Source organism: Cyclopterus lumpus, chromosome 7, assembly GCF_009769545.1.
Source record: "Cyclopterus lumpus isolate fCycLum1 chromosome 7, fCycLum1.pri, whole genome shotgun sequence".
Taxonomy (NCBI): Eukaryota; Metazoa; Chordata; class Actinopteri; order Perciformes; family Cyclopteridae; genus Cyclopterus; species Cyclopterus lumpus.
The window spans coordinates 12,710,057-12,732,614 of NC_046972.1; the positions used below are offsets into that span (position 1 = coordinate 12,710,057).

At 43.6% G+C, this 22,558-nt stretch overlaps 1 protein-coding gene across 3 annotated transcripts in view; it reads left to right on the top strand.

Moving 5' to 3' along the window:
* Positions 1 to 1,348: 1,348 nt before the first annotated feature.
* The window catches only part of l1cama (L1 cell adhesion molecule, paralog a), a 38,622-nt gene continuing 17,412 nt past the window's right edge, over positions 1,349 to 22,558 (top strand). For all 3 annotated transcript variants that reach the window (XM_034537291.1, XM_034537293.1, XM_034537292.1), the window contains exons 1-2: positions 1,349 to 1,479; positions 21,647 to 21,990. In XM_034537291.1, the coding sequence (XP_034393182.1) occupies positions 21,864 to 21,990 (127 nt within the window). In that variant the 5' untranslated portion in view covers positions 1,349 to 1,479; positions 21,647 to 21,863. The remainder of the gene's footprint in view (positions 1,480 to 21,646; positions 21,991 to 22,558) is intronic.

Consider the following 22,558-nt stretch of genomic DNA (forward strand, 5'->3'; position numbering starts at 1 on the left):
GGGACTGCAATGACACTCACAGGGCATGGAGGGCAGGTGGATGAGTCACAAGTCTTTCAATCAGTTTGAGACCAGTGTTATTGTCCCAATGTTTTTGTCAGGTGTTTTCATTATTTTTGTTGTCAACCTCGTGATTTATCATCTTGACAGGCGAGCATTGTCGTCCACATAACCATGTTACTAACTAATAAAAATTATAAAAAGCATGGTTGTTTCTACTAAATACTTGTACAGGAAATGCAATATATTTTAGACACTATTTGAAATATATGTCAGAGTACTCCAAAAGAGAGGGCTAAGCTGCTCAACAGTCTGCAGGCAGCAGTGGGAACAGCTCATTGACTTTAAGATTTTAACAGAGCAAAAGAGTCATTGTTTAGAGGATCCAACAGGTTTTGAAGGTAGAATAGGGACTTGGAAGGTTTACAATGTAAACTGGTGCCAGTCCCCAGTCCATGCATTGCTTTAAAAAACAAGTACAACTGGATTTAGGATGAGCTGGATGGGAAATAAGGCCAACTGACTGACACATACTGTACATTCAAAGTAATCAAGGTTCAAAGAGATAAAACACGCCTACACATCTCTATCATCCTGTGTTCGGGATCACAGTCACCTGATGACATTTATCTTGACACAACAGCCAACGCAGCCAGACAACCGCTGGATTAGCCAACCCTTTATTACCCTGAAATCAGTGCATCTCTGTATCTCGTATACCCCCCTGTCCCCAGAGTCATATATGAGATGGCAGTAATTCCTCAATTATTACGGGAAGTAACATTCATCCCAGCCATACCTTTGATTACAATAATGAACTGAAGCTCAGTTAATGTCTTAGTGGTAGAACGAATTAAAAGAGCTTCTGGAAGTTGAGACCAGTGGAGTGTAGAGATTACCAACACACAACCTCCTCCGGTCATTATTTCACCATAGTCTTTTAGCTCCTGGATGGTGCAGGAAGAGAAGGAAGCAACAGGGCTGTAGGGCCACAGGCTCCGTGCACTATGCTAATGTACAGTATGCATTATTATGCCTGGCACTGCATGGCTGAATATAAAAGCAGCAATAAGAGCAGCTGGACCTCTAATCCAGACTGTATATAGGGAGGAAGACGAGGACAGAGGGAATAGATAGAGGACAGGAAGGAGGAGGCTGGCTATAATAAAGGAATGGTCAGAATCCACAGGGAGTGAGGTGAAGAGAGAGTGAGGGAGGGAACAGAGGAGGAGGAGGAGGAGGGAAGGAGGGAGGGAGGGAGGCAGGCAGGCAGGCTGGCAGGGAAGAAGGGTGATGTCACCTCTAACAGGCAGCCAATGAGAGTCAGGGAGGGAGAAAGAGAGCGGCCGGAGGAGGGTGTGTTTTCTATCACTGCAGCATCAGCAGAGAGGAGAGGGACGCAATCAATTTCATAGAGAAGAGGAAGAAAAGGCACAAGTATATAAGGAAGAGAGGGGGAAAACCTAGTTTCCAGATAAGGTAAGAGGATCTTGTTGTGATGAGATGCACAGTTTGTCATAAACGGAATGAGAGTGGCAGAGAACTGGTTAGTGGATTAATTAGGCTGTTAGGTGGAGGTGGCTTGTTATGGAATTGCACCTTTGACTCATCGCCCACTAACAGTAAAAGATGAGTCTTGTTCATGTAAATAACTTTAACAGCGATTTTTATGTCTTCTCTCTGTCAATTTGTCTTATTCTTATCAGGTGTGTTGATGTTGAGGAAACTATGAAATTACTGCTATTTCAACACAGTTTGAAAAAAGAATAATTACACAGATTTGAAAACAAATCTTTATTGACGTGGTTAATGAACAATGAATTAAATGTCACATCACTTGTAAAAATAAATTGTGTGCCTTGAAGCCAGGTGTCATGGAGAACCTGTTGGTACAGATTACTTTTCGAGAAAATGTTTTTCCTTTTTTTTGCTGTATTTATGATACTGATTGAACATTCAGTGCATTGCATGCAACAGTGTCTCCTCTGACATTAATATTGATACTTTATCGGCCACATTATAAAATCATTTTACAATTTGTTGTCTGATATGCGTAAAGTTGGTATAAAACTGTATGTGATTTGGATTACTTGTCTAAAAAAATTGATTTTTAGTTTGTGACAGCACTTTAAATCTGTTACATACAGCAAAAACGACAAAGACAGCCCTTCTTTACAATTTCCCACTGAATTTGTAAAATATATAATGCACTTTAAATCAGCTCCTTTGAAAGTAATGTTACACATTTTTCTGCAAACTGCTGGTAGTTTCTCAGGCAAATGATATGCCTTGGCTCTTCTGCTGCCATGCTACTTTAATTCCTTTTCTCTCCACATTCCCCTCCCCCAGCTAATAGCTGAGTGGCTTAATGTTAAGTACTGGCCATGATTACAATGTACTGCTATGATTTTCCTTTATGTGGAGGATGTAACGACACAGCGGAGAACATGCAACAATTTTCTCGTCGACCAATCTTATCTCCTGTAGCTGCAGTAGGTCTGTTTTGTCAAAGCACAGTAACCCGAAACTATAGGGAAGACAGACAATAATCTCAAAAAGAACTGGAAGAGGGAAAGAAAGGAAGAGAGATTCTGATATCAACAGGAGACTGAATAAGTGAGATATTTATACGGGAGGAGATATCAGGGGAAGTGAAAATAAGGGTGGGGCAGTGCTCGCAGCAGACTACGTGGAGGTGTGCCCATGAAAAGGAGACACTCACCTGGCTCCATGCCATGCAGCTGCCTGCAGTCACCCTCTGTGGCCTGTTAACGCATCTGTTCTGCCCAACAGCAGAAAATAGATGATGTTCCACCAGTTGTGTTAATGACGTAGAAAACGGTAGTGCCAAAAGCAGCTGCTAAAGACTGTGAGTTTGCTCCGTCTCTCGGTTGTTTGTGTACGTCTTTTGTTTTGTTTTATACCTTTGTGCATCTGCTTCTATGCACCCCTATCCTAAATATATGCCCAGATACACAAGTATGTCTGCTCATGTCATGTGAGTGCATGTGTGTGCTAGTGATGCACTGAACCTAGACTCTCCCTCCCTGCCTCCATGCCGCCCTCCATGCCTCAATAGCCTGCAGCTTGTCCCAGATGAACCCAGTCAAGGAACTGGAGGGGAGGGAAGGAACTGTGCCTGACAATGACGTGTTACCATCTGTACAACATCCATAAACATACTGCACTGCACACATTTACACAATAGATCAAGATACCGCTGCTGCTGCTGAAGAGGGCGTGTTGGAGTGAATGAGTGTGTGTGCGTCCGTGGCAGCAGTGCCCCAGAGACCCACTGCTGGTCCCATTACCATACTATTTAATGCAGCAGGGTTTGTATGGCAATGACAGCCCGATCTCTGCACTGTGTTGGGAGCTGCTAGTGTAGCAGGGATGTTGTTGTCGGAGTAGCTGGCTAGACTAGGAGTGTATGATTACTCTCGCTACAGTATGGTGCAGAATGTAATCTCCCCCTGGACACGGGGTGGTTAATTGAGCTGTTCCATCAAAGACATGGATGAAAACAGGGATTTATGTGAGGAGAGAGGGACAGGGATCTGCAACGGAAAGAGAGAGAAATGGCAGCTGAGGATTGTGTAAGCCACATAGAAAAGATAACGGAGAAAGAGAAGAAGGTGGACTTCCTTTTGAAATGCAAATCACATTGCATCCTTTAATGGAGAGAGAGCGAGCGAGAGAGTGAGAGAGCGATCGAGAGAGAGAGAGAGAGAGAGAGAGAGAGAGAATATTAAAAAAGAAAAGCCCTGCAATATATGGTCAGATATTTACGCTTTTTCTCTATACTTCTTTATGGGATGATAATGTCAGAGTTTCCAAATGCCTTTAATCCTGCAGTTGAGGTGGAGAGCTGGTGTTGTGTAGAAGGAGAGGATCTGATCTGCTCTCAATCTGTTGGGAGCAACTCCAGTGAAGAGCAGTGCTGCGCTAGCCCTTCGCTCTTAAGCCACCTGTTATTGCCTCAGGGCACCTTTGCTAGTCAACCTGCTCGACAAACACAGATATATTAACACATATATCACCACATCTGAACAGGCACAACTTCTGCCACTCGCACAAAAAAAACCTCTGCAAATACACGCTGCAGAGATCCTGTTGCAGTGCGCCAAATTAAAGATTCTGTAATGTTGCCTCCCCGGCCTGATTACTTAAGCGTCTGCTACTGATCAAAGAGCGCACTTTCCACTTTTGGGGATTCAGCCATTAAAGCAGCGACGGTGTAAAATAAGGGTTAAGAGAGAGAAAACTATCTTAGACTGAAGATCAACAATAACTGTTTCATCTCTGGTTTCCTTTTTATCCTCCTTTGAGAATAATAGTTGTAAAGTTCCAAACTCTGAATCGCAGATTCGAAGGCTTGTGAGCGAACTCCCTTGACTCATCTTTCAGTGTGCATACGCCTTTTTTAAAGCCGTGCATGTGTGTGCGCAGAGGTTGCATGTGCACCTTCAGGATGCTGTCAAGATGGAGAGTCAGTCCCCTCCCCAACCCCCCTGGTTGCAGTTTGGAGGCTGTTTGATTTAGACTGTGCAGATGGGAGTCAGCCCGCTGGGTGTCAAGTAGGGGGGATTGTGTGGACATGCTGTCAGGTTTTGGTGGAGAATACATTGTGGCGATTTAGGGAGCTAAGGGTCACATGGATTGACGGGCCAACCACGGGTAAATGATTAGAGAATTGAGGAGGAGGGAAGGAGGACAACGAAAAGGGAGAATGAAATTTGCAGAGGTGAAGTGAAACAGGCAGGGAGGAACACCTAAAGATTGAAACGATTGATTTAAAAGGCAGCAGGATGGTGACGCTGTTATGTAAGATGAGACAAAGAAGTCTGTCATGGCAATTTCTCTGCACCACCTTGTTCCAGCTGTCATTTTAGAGTCCTGTTCTCTCTGCCTAGACAGCTATAGCAAACCTTTCAACCTCGGTAATCCATTTTTCCTTTTCCTTTTCCTGTCTCTGTATCTGTATTCTTTCCCATACTCGCCATGCAGCTTTTTGGATTCACTCGTCATATCACTATGCATGCAGTGGTGGACAGAGAAGCCCACATCAGGGTCTCAATCCAAATAATGATTGAAGCTCCTGATTGCATTCCCAGACACACAAAGACTAAATCCACCCCTATTATACAATTGAAGCTATGCCGGAGAATAGGGCGCACATAGAGGCGTCATGTATGGAAATTAATTTAATTTTGGCAGACTGAATTACCTTATTACAGCTATCAGAAGTGATGCTATGAGAGAGTACACGTTCTAGATTCACCATGTGTGACAAATATGATATTAGTGGTTACAATTACAAAACTGGAACCCCATAGGGGATATTACTTGAAACCAGGACAGAAATGAATTACTGCCAAACCAATAATGCAATTGGAGGCCCCAGGTATTGGGAAAAAAAGCATTCTTTATTTTATTATTATGGAGAAAAAACAATGTCAAATGAAGGTAAGCAGCAACAATATAAATCTACACATGATAAGGATTATGAATTCGGGGAGATGTGAGACTCCATGACTGTCCTGGTCTTTGCCTCCATTATGTTGTCATTATCCTTTTTCTGTCTTTGACAAAATGATGTCTTTGTTTCAGCGAAACGGAGAATTCCCCTTATTGTCACTCCAACTGCACCACAGTCAACTCTTTCAGAAGGGCTTCATTGTCCACATCAGTGACTATAATTGGACTAAATTGACCCTTTGTCCACTGTGTTTCCCAACTCTGTCTATGAAGTGTTCTGTGGATCTTCAAAGAAGTTTCTCTGCGCATTTGTGTGTGTGCATGACTCACCACTAACATTCCAGGAATGAGATGACCTCATAAATGAATTATCTTCACATAAAATACCAATGTTGGGTTATTGCCTTTCATTTGTGAAAGATGATGTCAAGTATCTGATGGACACATTGCTGAGATACAGTAAGTCTAAAGTTTAATGGCTTCTAGGTAAAATAGATTAACCATTAGATTACATTCTACCATTTCTGCTTCACAGAACGTTATTAATGCTTTGGTTTTGCCTCTCAATCTGCTTATTATTGTTCATCTTTTTCAAACTCGTCATGTATTATAGCTTATCTCCGATTGAGTTAGATACAGTGATCAAACAAATATAAAACAAAATATATAATCTAACCTTCATTATTCCACTGTATGTGCGAATTTAGCACCAATAACATTATGAATGACTACGTTTGTATGTGTACAGATTGTAAAGCCCTCTGAGGCAAATTTGTAATTTGTGATATTGGGCTATACAAAATAAACTGAATTGAAAAGAAATTGAGTTTATTTGTTATATAAGCTGGCGTATTTGATAAGGAAACCTTTGACCATGATACAATTCTGGCTTTGATTACATTGGACAGGCTGTTTATTAAGGCGACATGACAGCATTGGTTTACTAATTTATTGATTTGTTTCTGAGAGGCCAGCTGCATTTTTAATGAAACTTGGGGGCATGATGTATCTCAAAACTGTAGGATACTTCTTCACTGTTGCTTTGCTCTAAGTTACATCATATTGTTCTACTAAACCTTTTTTTCCTGATAATTGTGCTCTGTTTCCCCTTGACAATGTTCCTCTTTCATTCCAGCTAAGAATTGTTTTCCCTTTAAAAAATTGTTAAGCTTCGAAAAAAAACATTTATTTTGTCAATATACTGTCAATGAAAAAGCAATGATCGGCCACCCTTCATACGTACAGGTGCATCTTTTGCACAGGTAGTATTTTACAGTCATCAAGTTAAGTCAAATGTATTTCTATAGTATATTTAAATAATTATGAGCTGACCAACATGCTTTACAACCATAGGCAGAATAAAGCACCAATGTCTGCTTCATGTGGAGGATGCCAGTCTCTGTTTCACCATCGTTGAGGAAGATATTCTGACAGACATTTACATTCTGGCGCTAAGCGCTACCACATTCAAGTAGTTTACATGTTCCTTTATGTTCTCTGAAAGCCTGAACTGGATCATTTGTAGCATCACAGCAGCACACTCAAGAGTTTACTGATCAAGATGATGTTCCCTGGAACTCTGAAAATTAGGTCTTGTAATGTTGTGCCTCAGTTGTAGAATAATTAAGTCTTTAAAATGAACTAATAAGATGGGAAGCAATGTTTGTTGTGTTTCTGTCAAGAGACGCGTAGTTGGCAAAACAAACATACAACAACTGTGTTCTTTCAGGCATTAGAGTTAGTGTGCTGAATTGAATGTGACTGCTCGACATTGACTAAGTGGCACATGTGAAACACAGTGTTCTGAATCCATCTAAATGCATATTTATTTGGACTGTTTACGTTTATTGATTTAGTTTCACTCGTCTCTTCCCCACTCTCTAGCTACACTTTTTTTGAATTAACCATAAATGAAATAGATGGGGCATGAAACACAAGCACCCATACACACTTGAGCAGACACAGTGGCCTCAAGTAGTGCAGGTGATGCAAAGGAAGCAGGCTGTCTGTATTTGTCTCCTCTGTGTGTCTCGATGATGTTGTGACTGTAGTTTCTAACAGGCTCTTTATCTGCTGTGTCAGCCATGATATATTCATTAGGATTGGATTACAGAGAGTGGGAGGGGATCTGGTTTTGAGTGGGTTGTAATCCCCACACACTGGCCTAATTTAATCTCACCTACTGTGCCATCCTATTACACACTACGCCCACCCCATGTGTGCAGACGCTGGCTGGAGGAGAGCGGTTGAAGGGCAGGCCAGGTTAAAACAGGGTAATGGCAGACAAGAGAAGGCAAAGAGGGAGGATTGTAAGAAAAGATAAAGAGGGAAACTGATTATGAGCAGCAGGAGAGATTTGTGCAGAAGTACAGAGAAACTGTGAATGTCAAGGAGTAAAGAAATGTCAGAGGCAAAGGTGTATACAGATAAGAGTTAGAGAGGTGTGCCCTTTGAGATTGTTTTGCTTATGTCCCGTCTGAGCAGGCAGCTTTGTTTTTCAGAACGCATATGTCTCTCGTGACTTATTATACACAGAGTATAAATGCAAGAAACGGTGTACCTCTAAATGTATCAAGTTATTTATTTATCTTTTTGGCATCTGTATTGAGAGGGACAGGAAAGATTGTCAAAAAACACCCAGGGAGCGATGGGGAGAACGCTCTCAACCCATGCACGACTGCAGAATGCCTCAGCTGCCGATGAAACAGAGATTATTATCGCCTCTTGCTTTCTCATTAACGCCATCGTAATTATAGTTATTGCCATTGCATGTGGTCTATTCTATTTCACCTGTTCAGTTTTGTGTTTTTTTTTTACTGAGTCAATGCCCTCTATTACACTTATTCATGATCGAGTTGAAAAGATTTACATATTTCAGTTTGGAGAACTAGCGTGCCTTCTGCTTAGTATATTTTGGGATGCCTCGCCATCTCATTATATTTATTTGGCCAAATTGCAAATAATTTGCATGTCAGGGAGACTGAACACATTAAAGTAAGGGTTTATATAACCTATTATGTTGTTTTCTTTACAATGTATGACCCACATCCCTCCTTATCTGCTCATAGCCAGAATAAATCAGGCCATGTTAACCTGCTGCACACTCCACGCTCTACCTGAAGAGATGGATGTCTGTGACTCTGTTCTTGTTAGCCTCTTCTGAATGCAGACTTTTAAATCAGGTTGATGTTGGAGTTGTTTGAGTTTGCGCCCTGAACTGATCAGGGGTAATTGGGCATGGCGCTACAGAGAGCCTTCCTCACTCCCCGAGCTGCAATAACGAGACTCTATATTTAGCGATAAAACTGTCTGTTTACATCAGCCACCGTGTTCTGTGGCACAGCGGGAAGAACTGAGCAATTGTGTTTTTGTCTCCAAACTTGCAGGGCACACTTTATTTGTCACTACTTTTGTAAATCATTTGTTGAAATCTGTGCAGAAGAAAGGACGCACTGATGTAGCCGGAAGCAATAAGGAGACACAGGGCGAGGCTTCTTGTTAATACAAGGAAAAGATAAAAGGCACAATCCCCAAGAGAAAACACGGGAGCAACAAGAAGGAAAAATAGATTTATTCAGAGGGGCAGATGTTACATCGGGGGAAGGAGGGAGATGAAGAGAGAGACAAGACGAAGAGCAGAAAAAACCCCACATGGAGATAGCAACAGGAGAGAATAGACAGAAAGCCTGGATATTGTTAATGAGGTAATTATACACGTAAGAAAAGACCTCACCCTCCAGGCCTTACACGGTAGGGTGGGGCAGGGGACGCATGAGAGAAGGTGGCATACTAGGAGAGAAAGAAAGGAAGTTTATTATCAGTAACCTTTAAATAAATGTTCATTTCACTGTTAAAGTGTGATCCTGCTCAGGGCGACAAGCAGGAAGTGTGAGACTGTGGAGGTTAAGATGGGCGGGACAATGTGAGAAGATAAAGAGAAGAAGATACAGGGAGCAGAGAGAGAGATGGAAGGGAAAAGGATAGAGATCCTGTAGCGATTGAAATGTCAGTGCGTGCAGGCGGCAGATGCACACCTGCCAATCACACACCCACACCCACACGCACACGCACACACACAGGTAGCTCACCATAATCTTCTCAGGCTGTGTACGCATATTAAATAGGAGCCCAACCCCAAACACAAATAGTAGGACTGCCTACAGACTGTACTGACAGGATGAAATCAGCATGTGTTCAGCTGGGACAACTTGCGCCATTTATCATCCATCTTTAAACGTCTTTGTAACTTATTCTCTTCTTCATTCCCATCATCTCTTCAGTCTAAAGTGACGACTTTGTAGTGAACACTGCTGACCAACGCTTGGTTCAGAGGGGGAACAATCCAACAGTAAACGTTACTGACAGGGCTGTTACTAGCCGTGCGGCCGTCAGACATACAGTTCTCTCTGTTTTGGCCCCTCAGCCTGTCTGTGGGACCGTCCGTCTCCACAAATGACAGAAAAGCTGGTTTCTCCTTTCAGTTTGAATAAAAGGAAAAAACTCTGAGGTGTTTGAGAAATGTTATCATGCGAAAGCCTTGTTTGTAGGCTGGTGCTCACTGGCAGGAGTTGCTGATGTGCACTAGCCGTTCCTATAAAGGAACCAGCACAATCAGCAGGTTTTAAGCCATGCTATCATGGGATGGAGACGATTTAGATATATGCCACTATAGTAGGGCAAGGTACGTTTATTTATACAGAAACAAGGCCATTCAAAGTGCTTGACATAAAACATTAAAAGAAAAAGTGCAAAAGAAACAAATTATATATGGACATTTAAATACAATTAAAAGCGGTCCTTAAAAATCCAACAGTATAGAAAATATAAACAAGCTAAAATACTATAAGACAGGTATAAAATGCAGGAACATAAATTGACATTGTAGTGTAAGAAGTTATTTAATAAAGGCAGCGTAAAAAACCGAGACGTCTTCCGTCGTGATTTAAAAGAATGAGTTGCAGCTCTGCCGTTTGTTCCAAATATATGGTGCATTAAAACTGAATACTGCTTCTCCCTGTTTAGTTCTGACTCTAGGAACAGACAGCGTATTTTGAAATCAATTTCTTTTTATTTTAATTTTTTTTTTTCTCTGTGAGGCACTTTGAATTGCTTTTACGTATGGTGCTCTATAAGTAACTTTATTATTATTATAAAATATTTTTCTCATATATTTGACTGGGAGTAAACACTATAGTATCAACAGCTGGCCGTGAGCATCTTTGTTTTGTTTGTGTCTACAGTATAGATGTGGCTTGTCAGACCTTGTTGGCCTAACTCTAGGAAAAGCTCATCAACCGGTTGTTTAGCCGCAGGGAAAGGTCACCACCGCTTCCTCTGCATCCCTGTGGCCACTCTCTCTGTTTCTATCCGGTATTATTTTCCCTCTCTCTCGCTGGAAATAGAGCCGAACCCTTTCTGTCATCTTTTATAACTGAAGCAAAACGGGAGGCAAAGTGAGATGAGAGAAAGCAGTGGAGTTGTGGCCACACTGGGGCTTCAGTGCACGGGGCAGTACCCCAGGAGCCAGAGGAGGGGGAAAGAAAAGCCGATGCAGGAGGAGGGGAGCGACGAAGAAGAGGCGCAGTGAAGCTCTGCAAAACAATATTAATAGAGTGGCGATAAAACAGCTTCCTCGCTTTCCTTTTTTTGTTGCTTATTCACTCTGTCTGCCTCCTTGAATAGATAATATAAAGACAGATTTACTTGTCACTCCCTTTTAAAGTTCTGATGGGAGATGACGCACACATGCACGCGCGCACACACACACACACACACACACACACACACACACACACACACACACACACACACACGCACACACACACACACACGCACACGCCCACGCCCACACCCACACACACACAGGCGGGATGGAACAGGTCTGTTTACTCTCTTTCATATTGCGCTTTGCTAACATTTGCGTCGCGTTCTGTAAAATGTCACGTCCTTGATCTCTTTACCACTACACACTGGTGTGTGGAGGGGCCGGAGCTGTGTGGAGACATGGGGAGGGGGATTTGCAGAGACAGGGGTCTGCAGCGGAGACGGGGCTGTGCGCCGCAGATAACACTGCAGCCTTTGATGGAGCTTGGCCCTCCTCTGTTGGAGAGCACAAGCCGCCCTGCCTCAAATAGATCTCCGCGACGGACTCCATTGGTAATGATTGGATTTAGTTACAGAGCCGAAATGGTTTGCTGATGATAATGATAACAGATGCGATGGGAGTTAGTCAGCCACTTAGGGTCGAGGGACTGTATCGATGCTGTGCCAGCCTGCACATTTCTCCAAAGACTGGACGGTCTCTCTCAGGCTTGATCAAAGTTGATGGCAGAGGTTGATAGAATGCTACCTGTAATTGCATTGTATATGATGTTGGCCAGGAGGTTTAATGAAGACGTAGTGCAGCACGGATGGAAGACAATGTTCCATAAGCTTCTTTCTGTGGGGAAGGAGAAGAAGACTGGGAGCGAGGGGTGGGGTGAGGTGAAAGAGTTCAGCGAGAGAAAAGGGGAGTTTTATATTGAGGAGAGGCAATCAGCAGGGAACAGAGAACAGAAGTGAAAGAGATGGAAGAGCATACAGAACAACATAACAGACAGACTTTCAGCAAAGACGACAGTCAGGAAGGAGGATCTCTTTCAAGAATGGGGCGCATGTAGACATAACTGGAGAAAGCTAGTGATGGGGGGAAGAGCAGGAGATGGAGACACAGGAGACAGGCGATGGAGAGAGAGAGGGAGGGAGGCAGAGAAAGAGAGAGAATGTAGGAGGGGGAGGGGAGAGAAATATTTTCTGTGTGCGGCTGAGCTGGAGTCAGGAGGTTGTCATGGTGATAGTCGGGTGAGGAAAGGAAAGGGAGGCAGGGGTATGACACCTAGCTCTAGACACTGCAAACACACACACACACACACACACACACACACACACACACACACACACACACACAGGACAGATTCTACAACAAACATAATGAGTCATGCATACCACTACTGACCCGTCACATCCTCACACACACACACACACACACACACACACACACACACACACACACACACACACACACACACACACACACACTTTCTCTCACAAACAGACAAGCGCACACACAGGTGCAAATAAGCTGAGAGCATGTATGAAGCCCAGGAGCCATATTGCCATGCAAACTCTGTTCCCCATGTCTCTTTGCCGGCTTTATCCGCACTCTGCCTTATTTGAATGGCAGGCAAATCCCCATGAACATACTTGTCTCGCCAGACAATTACCTAAACCAACCTTCAGACTGCTGCTGTGTGTGTGTGCAGGTTTGAGCGACAATGTGTGTGAGTCTTCACATATCTGAGCTTTGCGGTTTTCCTCATGTGTGTTGATGACACTGAGAGATGAGAGAGGCAGAAACAAGCTGATGTAGAGACAATAAGCAGCTCCAGTGGGGCATTGTTTTCTATGCCAGTGCACACACTTATATAATAATAATAATTTGTATTTGTATATCGCTTTTTTGAACACCAAACTTCTGTTCAACAAAACTGCAGTAAAAAAAGCACATCTCTACACTGCAGTAACTGCTGAAAGAAATACAACACATATCACTCCCCCACAACAGAGGGTTTATAGAGTGTTTAGAACAGCAGATATGTATATGAACTGAATGGTTCATCCCTCTGGCCTATAGTAGAGAACATGTTTACAGAGATAAGCAATTCGCTAAGATGACTTGAATCATGTGAACTTTACCAATATCAGAAGTTCTGCAAGTCTGACAGACACAATTGACGTGTCCCTGCAGTGTGGTGAGAGGCTGAGAAGCATAAAAGAAATACAGCAAAGTGCAAACACAGCAAAAAGAAGAAAAAATGATTACCATCTTGAACAACAAACAAATCAATAACATGTCTCACTCAGAACGTTAGCCCTTATATAAAATGTGGTTTTAGTTGTGTTCAACAGCAGACAGAGTGCTGGAAGGTGGAGTTAGGTTTTAGATACATTCTCCCCAGTCTATGAAACTGTGAGCAATTTTAATATGTTATTCTGGACTTGTGAGACTAGACTGTTTGAAGAGAGTTGGAATACAGAAGACTGAAGCCCCAGAAGACCTTGTATTTGATTAGAGGAGGAGCACTTAAGGGAAAGTGCTTCTTGTGCAACTTTTAACAAAGTTAATGGGATTGCCAAGAAGCCGTTGTTTGAACTGGTTAATCATTTTGAAAATGCAAATCGCCTGGTGCTGTGAGTAGGCGTCACCTCCACCTCTAATGTAGTCAATTAACTTGTGGCATTTGATTGGTATGCTAGTGCTATTTCAGCAGCTGTTTGTTTTTGTTGTAAAGAATTAGCAAAATGTTTATATTTCTTAGTTAGCATAGCTTGGATTAACAAAGCAACTGTGGCAGTGGGAGTGTGTTTGTACAGTCTGTGCATGGGTGTAAGTAAGTCTTATGTATGTTTTTATTCACAGACTTTCTGTAATGTCATGTGTGATTTCTTCATGCCTCCAAAAGTCCATAAAATAATAAAAAAATCAGCCCACAGTCATTGCACCACTGAGGCTCTTCAATGCAAATGTGTTAGCAAAGCACTGTGTGTGATCTTGCCCTGCCCGCAGCTCATTTCCCTGAAGTGGTCGAAAAGACAGGATTACATCCAACCTAAGGAGACCTTGACAAATGTGTCTGGCAACGTCTAAATCTTAGCAATGAGCTGTCTGTAGAAAAGCTCAGGGCAAAAGAATATTGTGAAAAGCTGGGGATAAGAACCTGAGACAAATGTATTTCTTTAAAAGAAAACTATGTCACAATTATGCGTTGGTTGAATTTGTGACATGGCTTTGTTTCTTCACTAAGAGTTTGTTTTTTCTAACCTTTTGTAATGGAGGTTGTAGGTCATGTATACACATTCCTCCTCTCTCCTCGGGGTGTGGCGGGCCGATTGTCCCTGCGGAGCCAGCCACGTGTCCTTGCGTGTCACACCGGTTGCTGGCAGCTGATTCCTTCAGCGCGATGCGGGCCACTTATCACCTGACCCGAGGGACCGTTCCCCCCTCCTCTCTGTCTGCCGAATGACTGACTGCACAGCCCCTCCTCAGACATCACAACCTGCAACAGCCAACACCAACCTGCACACTTGATGCAACCCAGACACACACATACATACACACACACACACACACACACACACACAGACACACACAGACACACACACACACACACAGGCTCCCACTCAAGCCCGAGGCTCATTAGATAACCTCAGCGCTGCGGCCTTCCCTTTGATGCTCATAGCTTTCTCTTCGGCAGCTTTACACAGTATTTAAGCATGGCTGACTTAAATAACATTGTGACCTGTATGGAAACATAAAGTAATGTGTTGTGCCCTTTCACGTATGCCATGGTATTGTTATTCAAGAATATGCTTCATTGGCCCATTTCCCTCTGGTGCTTTTGCATACTGTTTGTGTTGTTCCAGCTGGTTTCTCATCTCCAACAGTGTTAAGCTGCTGCGTCTGGTTTCTGGACTACCACTGATAGATACTATACTGATGTCAGCTTCTTTTTTGAGCACCCTGCCTGCCCAGTTTGATCCCCAAAGGGTTTACAAGCACATACACACATTACAATTGCATTTCACATGTCTGATCTCCCTCTTAATATTTTCTCTACGGCATGAATGGCTGCATACAAACACGTTTACTGAAGGATCTCCACTGAGTTTCACTTCACACAAACGTAGTATGTCGTCACAAAGGTGAAGAAAAGGAAAAGAAAGTTGGCAGCGAAGGTCAAAATGTACGTCAAATAAGATAAACACAAGCCGGGCTGTTAGCTCCAGAGGAACAGGAGAAAAGGGGAGAGGCTGACTGCGAGAGATAAAGAGAGAGAGAGAGAGAGAGAGAGAGAGAGAGAGAGAGAGAGAGAAAGAAAGAGCTGGAGGACGGAGCAGGAGACATAAAAGGAATCAGGGAGTGGAACAAGAGAAGGTCACGCCTAATAGCTCGTCCACGTAATTTCATAATGCCATAATTGCCCCTATTTACTCAAGCTAACATGCACTAAACCATTCCAAAACAAAAAAGTATATTCGTACGCTGTTCTCGGGGTTCATGTGTTTGCATGCTCCTATGCTGCACATACGTAGAGTGCATAACAATGTGCCTGTGAGGACGTGTGCTGTTGATGGCGGCGCTTGTATGCATCGCATCTTATATCTCATGCCTGACACGGAGGGTGTGTCCGTAATTACTGCGCTTTGTGCTGCAGGCATCGAATCTGACTGATGCTGCAGCTAATGAAGCAAATTATGCCCACGGGCAGCAATGTAAGAAGACTCTGTGCTTGTGTTTGAATGTATGTATGTGAATATATAATACATATGTTTCTCATTTAGTGTACAGAAACGATTCAATTTGGTTTCCTTTCTTTATCTGTTTATTTTTCCAGTGAGACCAAACAGTCTTTTTTCTTTCCATATTTATTGAGATTACAGGGGGAATTGAAAGGAAATTAAAACATGTCAGTGCTTTTGGTTTATTGATAGCATATATCTCCATTTCCTGTGACTATATGACAGACCAGTGCGCCATAAGCAAATTACCTTATCAGTTGTGGACTTAAGTGAGCAGCAGCCAACATGTTAGAAGCAGAGAGAGCTTGAGGCAGCACTCCATCTGCAAGACCGGCTCCATTAGCTGACAAGAGAGATTAGCTGACCTGTTGACATACAGGCTGATCTTTACTGACACACACACACACACACACACACACACACACACACACACACACACACACACACACACACACACACACACACACACACGCGCGCGCACGCACGCACGCACACACACTCACACACACACACACGCACACGCACACGCACACACGCACACACACAAACACACACAGGGAATATGATACACTATTACATTAGGGGTAACACTACTTTTGATCGTTGCAGAGCTCTTACTGGTCAGTGATCCCATAACCAGATTTCTCCCTTTCCACATCTGTCACTTATTTCCTTTTTGTTCTTTCCATCCTACTTCTTTCTCTCTTTGTTTTCAATTCCTATGAATTTTTTAGACTTTTTGTTGTTGACTTTGTTGTCAATCCCCCTTTTGATCTCCCGCCGGTGTTGCCCTTCTTTCTAGTTGTCAGTTTTCTTTCCTCCGTCCCTCCATCCACCTTTCCTCTCCTTCTCCAGCCCTCACGGATGTCTTAATGAGTTCACTCCCATCTTATTCAATTATTCACCACTTCTTTTATTCTAGTATTCCCACTGTGTCTTTAGGGGGAAAAACATCAATAAATAAATCACGCCAGAGGTAGCTTCTTTTGTAGTCTTGGCAATAGGAGGGATGGCTGTGTGCATGTTTTTGGTGTACAAAAGAGAGGGGCAGTAGAGATTTGTAGAAGACTTTGGGAATCTTGTACTTCTGTTTTGTATTTTAACTTTCAGCTGGATGAGTCTGGAAATGATTTCACGTTATAAATCTTTGAGTAACTTAAATGTTATGTGTGTCCATATGTGCACATGGTATAAATATGAAGACGTCCAGTATTAGTACTTACACCTGTGTGAGTGATGAAGGGCCTGTCAGTGTGCAGCAGCAAGTGTGAGTGTGAGTACGTGCGTGTGCATATGTAAGAGACACCGCAAACCCGTTGGTGTCCATGTGTGTGAATAACTGAATTTGTATGTACATGGGGGGATGCTGTGTGGAGACCCTGTTGTCATGGCAACCAGGATAGAAAGAGAGAGAGTGGGCGGTTGCCCTCACGGCTCCACTGACAACCTTTATTTTCTCCAGCTTTGTGTCACTCCAATATTAACCCCTAACCCTTGACAGCACTGTGGGGGTGCGGTGGGGTCTTCGAAAGAGGTGCAGGCGTTTGGAAAATGAGGAAAATACGGCGTCTGGTGTGCATTCGATTGCAGCATTTGATTCTAGTGGGAGTAGCTAAGCATCTAACGGCCAAGCTTATGCTAATAGTGGTATTGATAAATGTGCTGTCTGTGTACCCTGATTCCAGATAAAATGTAGCTCTGCAGATTTTTCTGCTGGTAACTTTCCATTTGGAGTTGACCAAGGCTCATTGGTCTTGAAACACACTTTACTTTCCCACTGCTGTAAGGAGTCTTTTACATTTAAGTTGCACATATTGAATTAATCAGCCACGTTGCCTAATGTCCAAGCCAGAGTGAAAGGTGTTGAATACAGTAAGACGAGCTGCAGAGTAAAGGAAATGTACTGTGAAAAGTGATGGGAGGGGAATTGAAGAAAGCTTTTAGTGTCAGCTTCTGACCGGGCTGAGAGAAGAGAAGAAGAAGACTGATAAAAAGGCGACAGGAAAATGGGCACTCATCCTTCTTGGACAGTTCCTATTATAGGGTTTGACTCCTAAACAGAAAACGTGAGAAAGGCTTGTAAGAAATTCAATCTTCACTGCGGTGAATGATGAAAGACATCTCTATGTTTCAAAGTGTATTGTTGAGCCGAGCAGAAACAGGTAGCCAGTGTTATTTTTCATGATTTGTGGTATTTTTCCGCTGTAGTGACAAAGTGGGTCTGAGACTTGTCTCACTGCAACAGGCTCATGCATTAAGTATGACTCTGCCAGAGAGAGAAAGAGGGAGGGGGTTGGGGGAGGGGGGGAGGGGTGAAGGAGAGAATTAGACGACCAAAGACACCAGGTAGATGGACAGCATCACTCAGGGAACACACCAAATGCAGGGGGTGCAAATTAATTATGAATTTGGGTGAATTTAGGGCAAATTGTGCCGACAGGAAGGGGATTTCTATGAATAATTCACTCGGCAGGGGGCCTTATCATCAACCCCCCACCAGCATCACCTTGTTTCTCAGACGCCCCTCATCACTTTTACCATCCATTGACCCTTATAATCTCTCACTGCCTTTCTCGTGTAATGCCTATCAGTCCATTTCTCCCAGTGAGTGCTTCCTTTTCTTTATGTCCAAATCACCCCATCTTCCGCACGTTCATCTGTCCGTCTCTTTTCAGCTTGATGTTTCTTCAGACAGACGAACCCTGGGGGAAGAGTAGAGGGTAAAGGGGGGCATGTTTTCATTTATTTTTCTCCCCCCCTTCTTCCGTACCGCATCGTCCCCCCCTACACATCTTCACAGCTGGAGGTAGTTAATATTTAAAAGCAAGGCATGACAGGACACAAGACCTGCACACATGTTTGAACATGCACAAACGCACACACATGTATATGTGGGTGGGTGGCACGATGGGGATTAGAATATGTATGAATCTCAAAACACGTTTTGAATCTTGAGGTTTGATCTTGTGTGTGTTCCCCTGCTTGCACTGATAAGAGAGCCTTTTCAGCATTCAAACTCCTTGGCAACACCCAACATGTCTACTTAATACTAATTACTACATTTTGCCGGGGAAGGAAGGGTGCAATTTTCTATCTAATGAATGACAAGGGGGGTGCTCGCCACAATGGCATACAGCAATTAGATTATACTAATGATAGCAACACTAACAGCATAATACAAAATGTTTGGGTTATTTGTGTTTTTGTAAGCAAAACGCATCAAAGCAGGAATTCATTAATAATTGAAGGTATTGCAAAATTGACTGGGCAATTTGGCTTGTTTGATACATGGCCTGTCAGGCTGTCTTGCCGAAAAATGAAACGGCCACGCCCTGAAATCTCCACACAGTGCTGTTCACTCTACAATCTCCCTGTGATCGACTTCTGATGGCGCCTGTTGACGTCCTAGTGGTGATAATAGTTTTTAAAAGCACTCAGGAACACTGTGGCGGGTCATCTTAGCCCAGCTGCAAGCATTCATCCCATGCATGACCTTTGACCCTGTCCAACGAAGCAGGTAACATGGCTTGGATTGGATCGTTGACAGCTGCACAGCAGAAGTGAAATCAGGCATCTGTTTCGATGTCAGTGACTCTCACCCCTGTGATAATGGAGCTCCACGAGGCGCCATGCCGTGCACACAGCAGGTGTGCCCGTGTGTGTGTGTGTACATACATGTGTGTCAGGCCATATCAGTCTGTGCTATCAGCATGTTTGGGTGGCTGGCCTTATTACATGGCAACCTTCCATGCCACTTCTCTCTTTCTGTCTGTCTCAGCCCCTCGGTCACTCACAGTCCCTCCTTTGCACTCCCCTCTCAACCCATTATAGTGTTCCCCTTTACTGCTCCTTCTCAACATGACTGGAATATTCTTTTGCAAGGCCTACCTCCTGACTGGAGCCACTGGACCATGCCCTTTTATCAGTCTGATCTCTTCTGTCAGACCACTCAAGGTGTGTGTCTGTCCGTCTGCCTTCCTCTCTGTCTATTGCAAGCTTCTTTTTTACTCCCAACGAGTGTGTCCCGAGCACACTCCCATGGTAAATTGTGATTGGCGGTATGAAAAGCGGCGGGCGTGCCACATCGTTAATCAGCGTCCTGATTTGCTCCACTCGGCTCTCCCTCACCGTTAATGTGGAAGGGGCACTGCTAGGTAAGCTTCAATAGATAACATGAACACAAGTACTAATACCCTGACTAGCCCCGCTTCATTCATCTGCCTCTAATGGCATTTTGGAGAGACTGGTTTAAGACTGGAACACTGTAATTGGCCTGCTGTCTAGAGAACCACAACCACTAAAGTAGTTGATTAAAGGACAGGAGAAGAAGAACAAGGAGAAAGAGAACAAATGATGCACACTGATTGGAAGAGCTTGCACATGTGTGTGTGTATGTGTACAATTGGATGGATAGGATTACCATCACAGCTGTCACCCTTTGTCATCCCTCCTCCTTCCATATTCCTCCACTCCTCCCATCACCTCTCGCCCTCCCTCCTCCACTCTGCCTCTCTCCTCCCTCACCTCCACTTCTCCTATGCTCTCCTCTTCAAACCCACTTTTCCTTTTTTATCTTCTCCTTAAGTCCTCCACCCACTTCACCCTTCCTTCTTCTCCCTCTTTCTGTGCCTGTTGTTGCATTCTTCTGACAAAGCAAGCAAGTTTACGTAATGGCTCATTTAATCCTAATGCTGTCGGTTTAAACTGCCTTATTAAAGGCTCAGCTCTTGTTTGGTCTTTAATTTCATCTAATTTGGCTCTGTTGTACACAAATCCCATTTTCCTGTTGCTCTTTTCAATATATTTTTCAATATATTTCTCCCTCAGTGACATTGAAATGTCCCTTGCAATTAACTGGCCATCCATTCCCCAATAGATAACAGAAAATGAGTGATGATTACGTCTCTCTATCCTCCTCTCACCACTCTTCTCCATCATCTTCATCTCCTCTCTTCTCTGACCTCCCCCCCACTCTCCAAGGTCATCCATCACTCTGTTGTGACATTGCCAACAAACAGCGGCGAGCAGAGCCAGAACTCTTTCAATCAGGCTGTCAATACTGCAGAGCTGCCAAATAAGCTTCCTTTCTCTATTGTCGCCATTTTCTTTTGTCTGACATGTACGTCTCAATCATGGTGTGCAATAACAGTTCTTTGTGTGTGATATTGAGTAGTGTAAACACTCAGCGGGCTGCGCCACGTGGTGTCGCGGGGGAGGACAGCCTGCATGTTGTGGCGCGGACCGGATCCAAGGGTACAGATGGAGAACGGATAGTATCCTAGCAGGGGTGGCTTGCCTCACTCACCATGACTGATAGCATCTTTATCATACACTTATCACAGCACTATCACCCAAGTACACAACGGACTGTTCAGTTTGTGCAATGCATCCCGGACCAATCAACCTAATTATCAACTATATTTGTTTGACTGCTTTGCGTGTTATCTAATTTGACACTTCATCAATCTGCATTTGTCTGTGCACATGTGCCCATCTGGGTGCTGCGAGGCTCTGTACAGCTTCTTCTTGCAGTATTCTGTCCATCTGTCCAGCTGACTAGCCCGTTACATATGGGCCACGCTCATGTAATTAAACAAATGGGGATTTTTGTTTGCAGTAACAGGTTCAGTGATATGCATTGTTGGTGCTTTTTGATGGGATGTGTATTGTGGCCCCTTGATTGGTTAACTCCATGTCGTGGTCTGTGTTCAGGTCTGACCACATGGTGCAGGGTAATTTTTCTCCCATTCTGACACATGGCACCTCTCTGCCCCTCCCTCTTGCTTCTCCACTCCTCTCCTCCCCCCTCCCCCTCTCTTTTATGTTACAGAGAGGAGACCAGCAGGAGGGCGTTGACCCGACTTATAGAAGAGAGCAAAAAGGAGTGAGGGGGAAAAAAGAGAGAAGACAAGAGGGACGCACGAGAAAAAGCTGAGGCCTCCTGAAAAAGAAACAAAGCACGAGTGTGTGCGTGTGTGTGTTTGAGGTTGACCTCGCATTTTACTGTACGTGTGTGAGCAGGTGGGACATTGATGGGACAGTGAGCAATGCCTCACACGCAGCGACAGCAGGTTGGCAGTAGGGGGCGGTGCTCCCCTCCCCTCCTCCCATTCCTCCTCCTCCTCTCCCTAGCTGCCACGCCCAGCCAAGCAGCCATACACATACCCTCCAACTGTGAGTAGGATTCACATCGTATACCATTCATGACATTCGCTGAATGCTTCCATGAGGTTCAAAGATCTGTTTGTTGTGTTAATTACATTGTTGATTCATCAAAGCACACAAATAATGATCTTTCATCAGGATTAATGTGTACAAATGAGCAGAATGAACATGTCTTTATTGTTCAGTAACCTCAATATTCAGGATTGGATTGCTCTACTATGCTCGAAATACTACACTGTCTGAGATTTCTTTGGTTAGCGCGCATCTGTGCCTGTAGTGTGTCTAATTACTTTGTAATTGATCCCCTCATATAGCATTGATTAGTCCCACTATTGATCTGGTTTCCTTTGTGCTAACCAGAATCAGATTGGGGAGTAATTCAATCAACAATTGGGTTATACAACAAAAATCCAGCAAGGTTTTTCCTCATTCAATCTTATTTCTTCTTCCTCCTCAATGCAATATGTGGGCATTTTAAATACAGCTGAGCTTGTGGCCCTGCAGGGAAATTGAGAGAGTGATAATATTATTTCCACTGCTGCTTCTGTTGTTCACTCTTTATCTAAGACTACTTGCA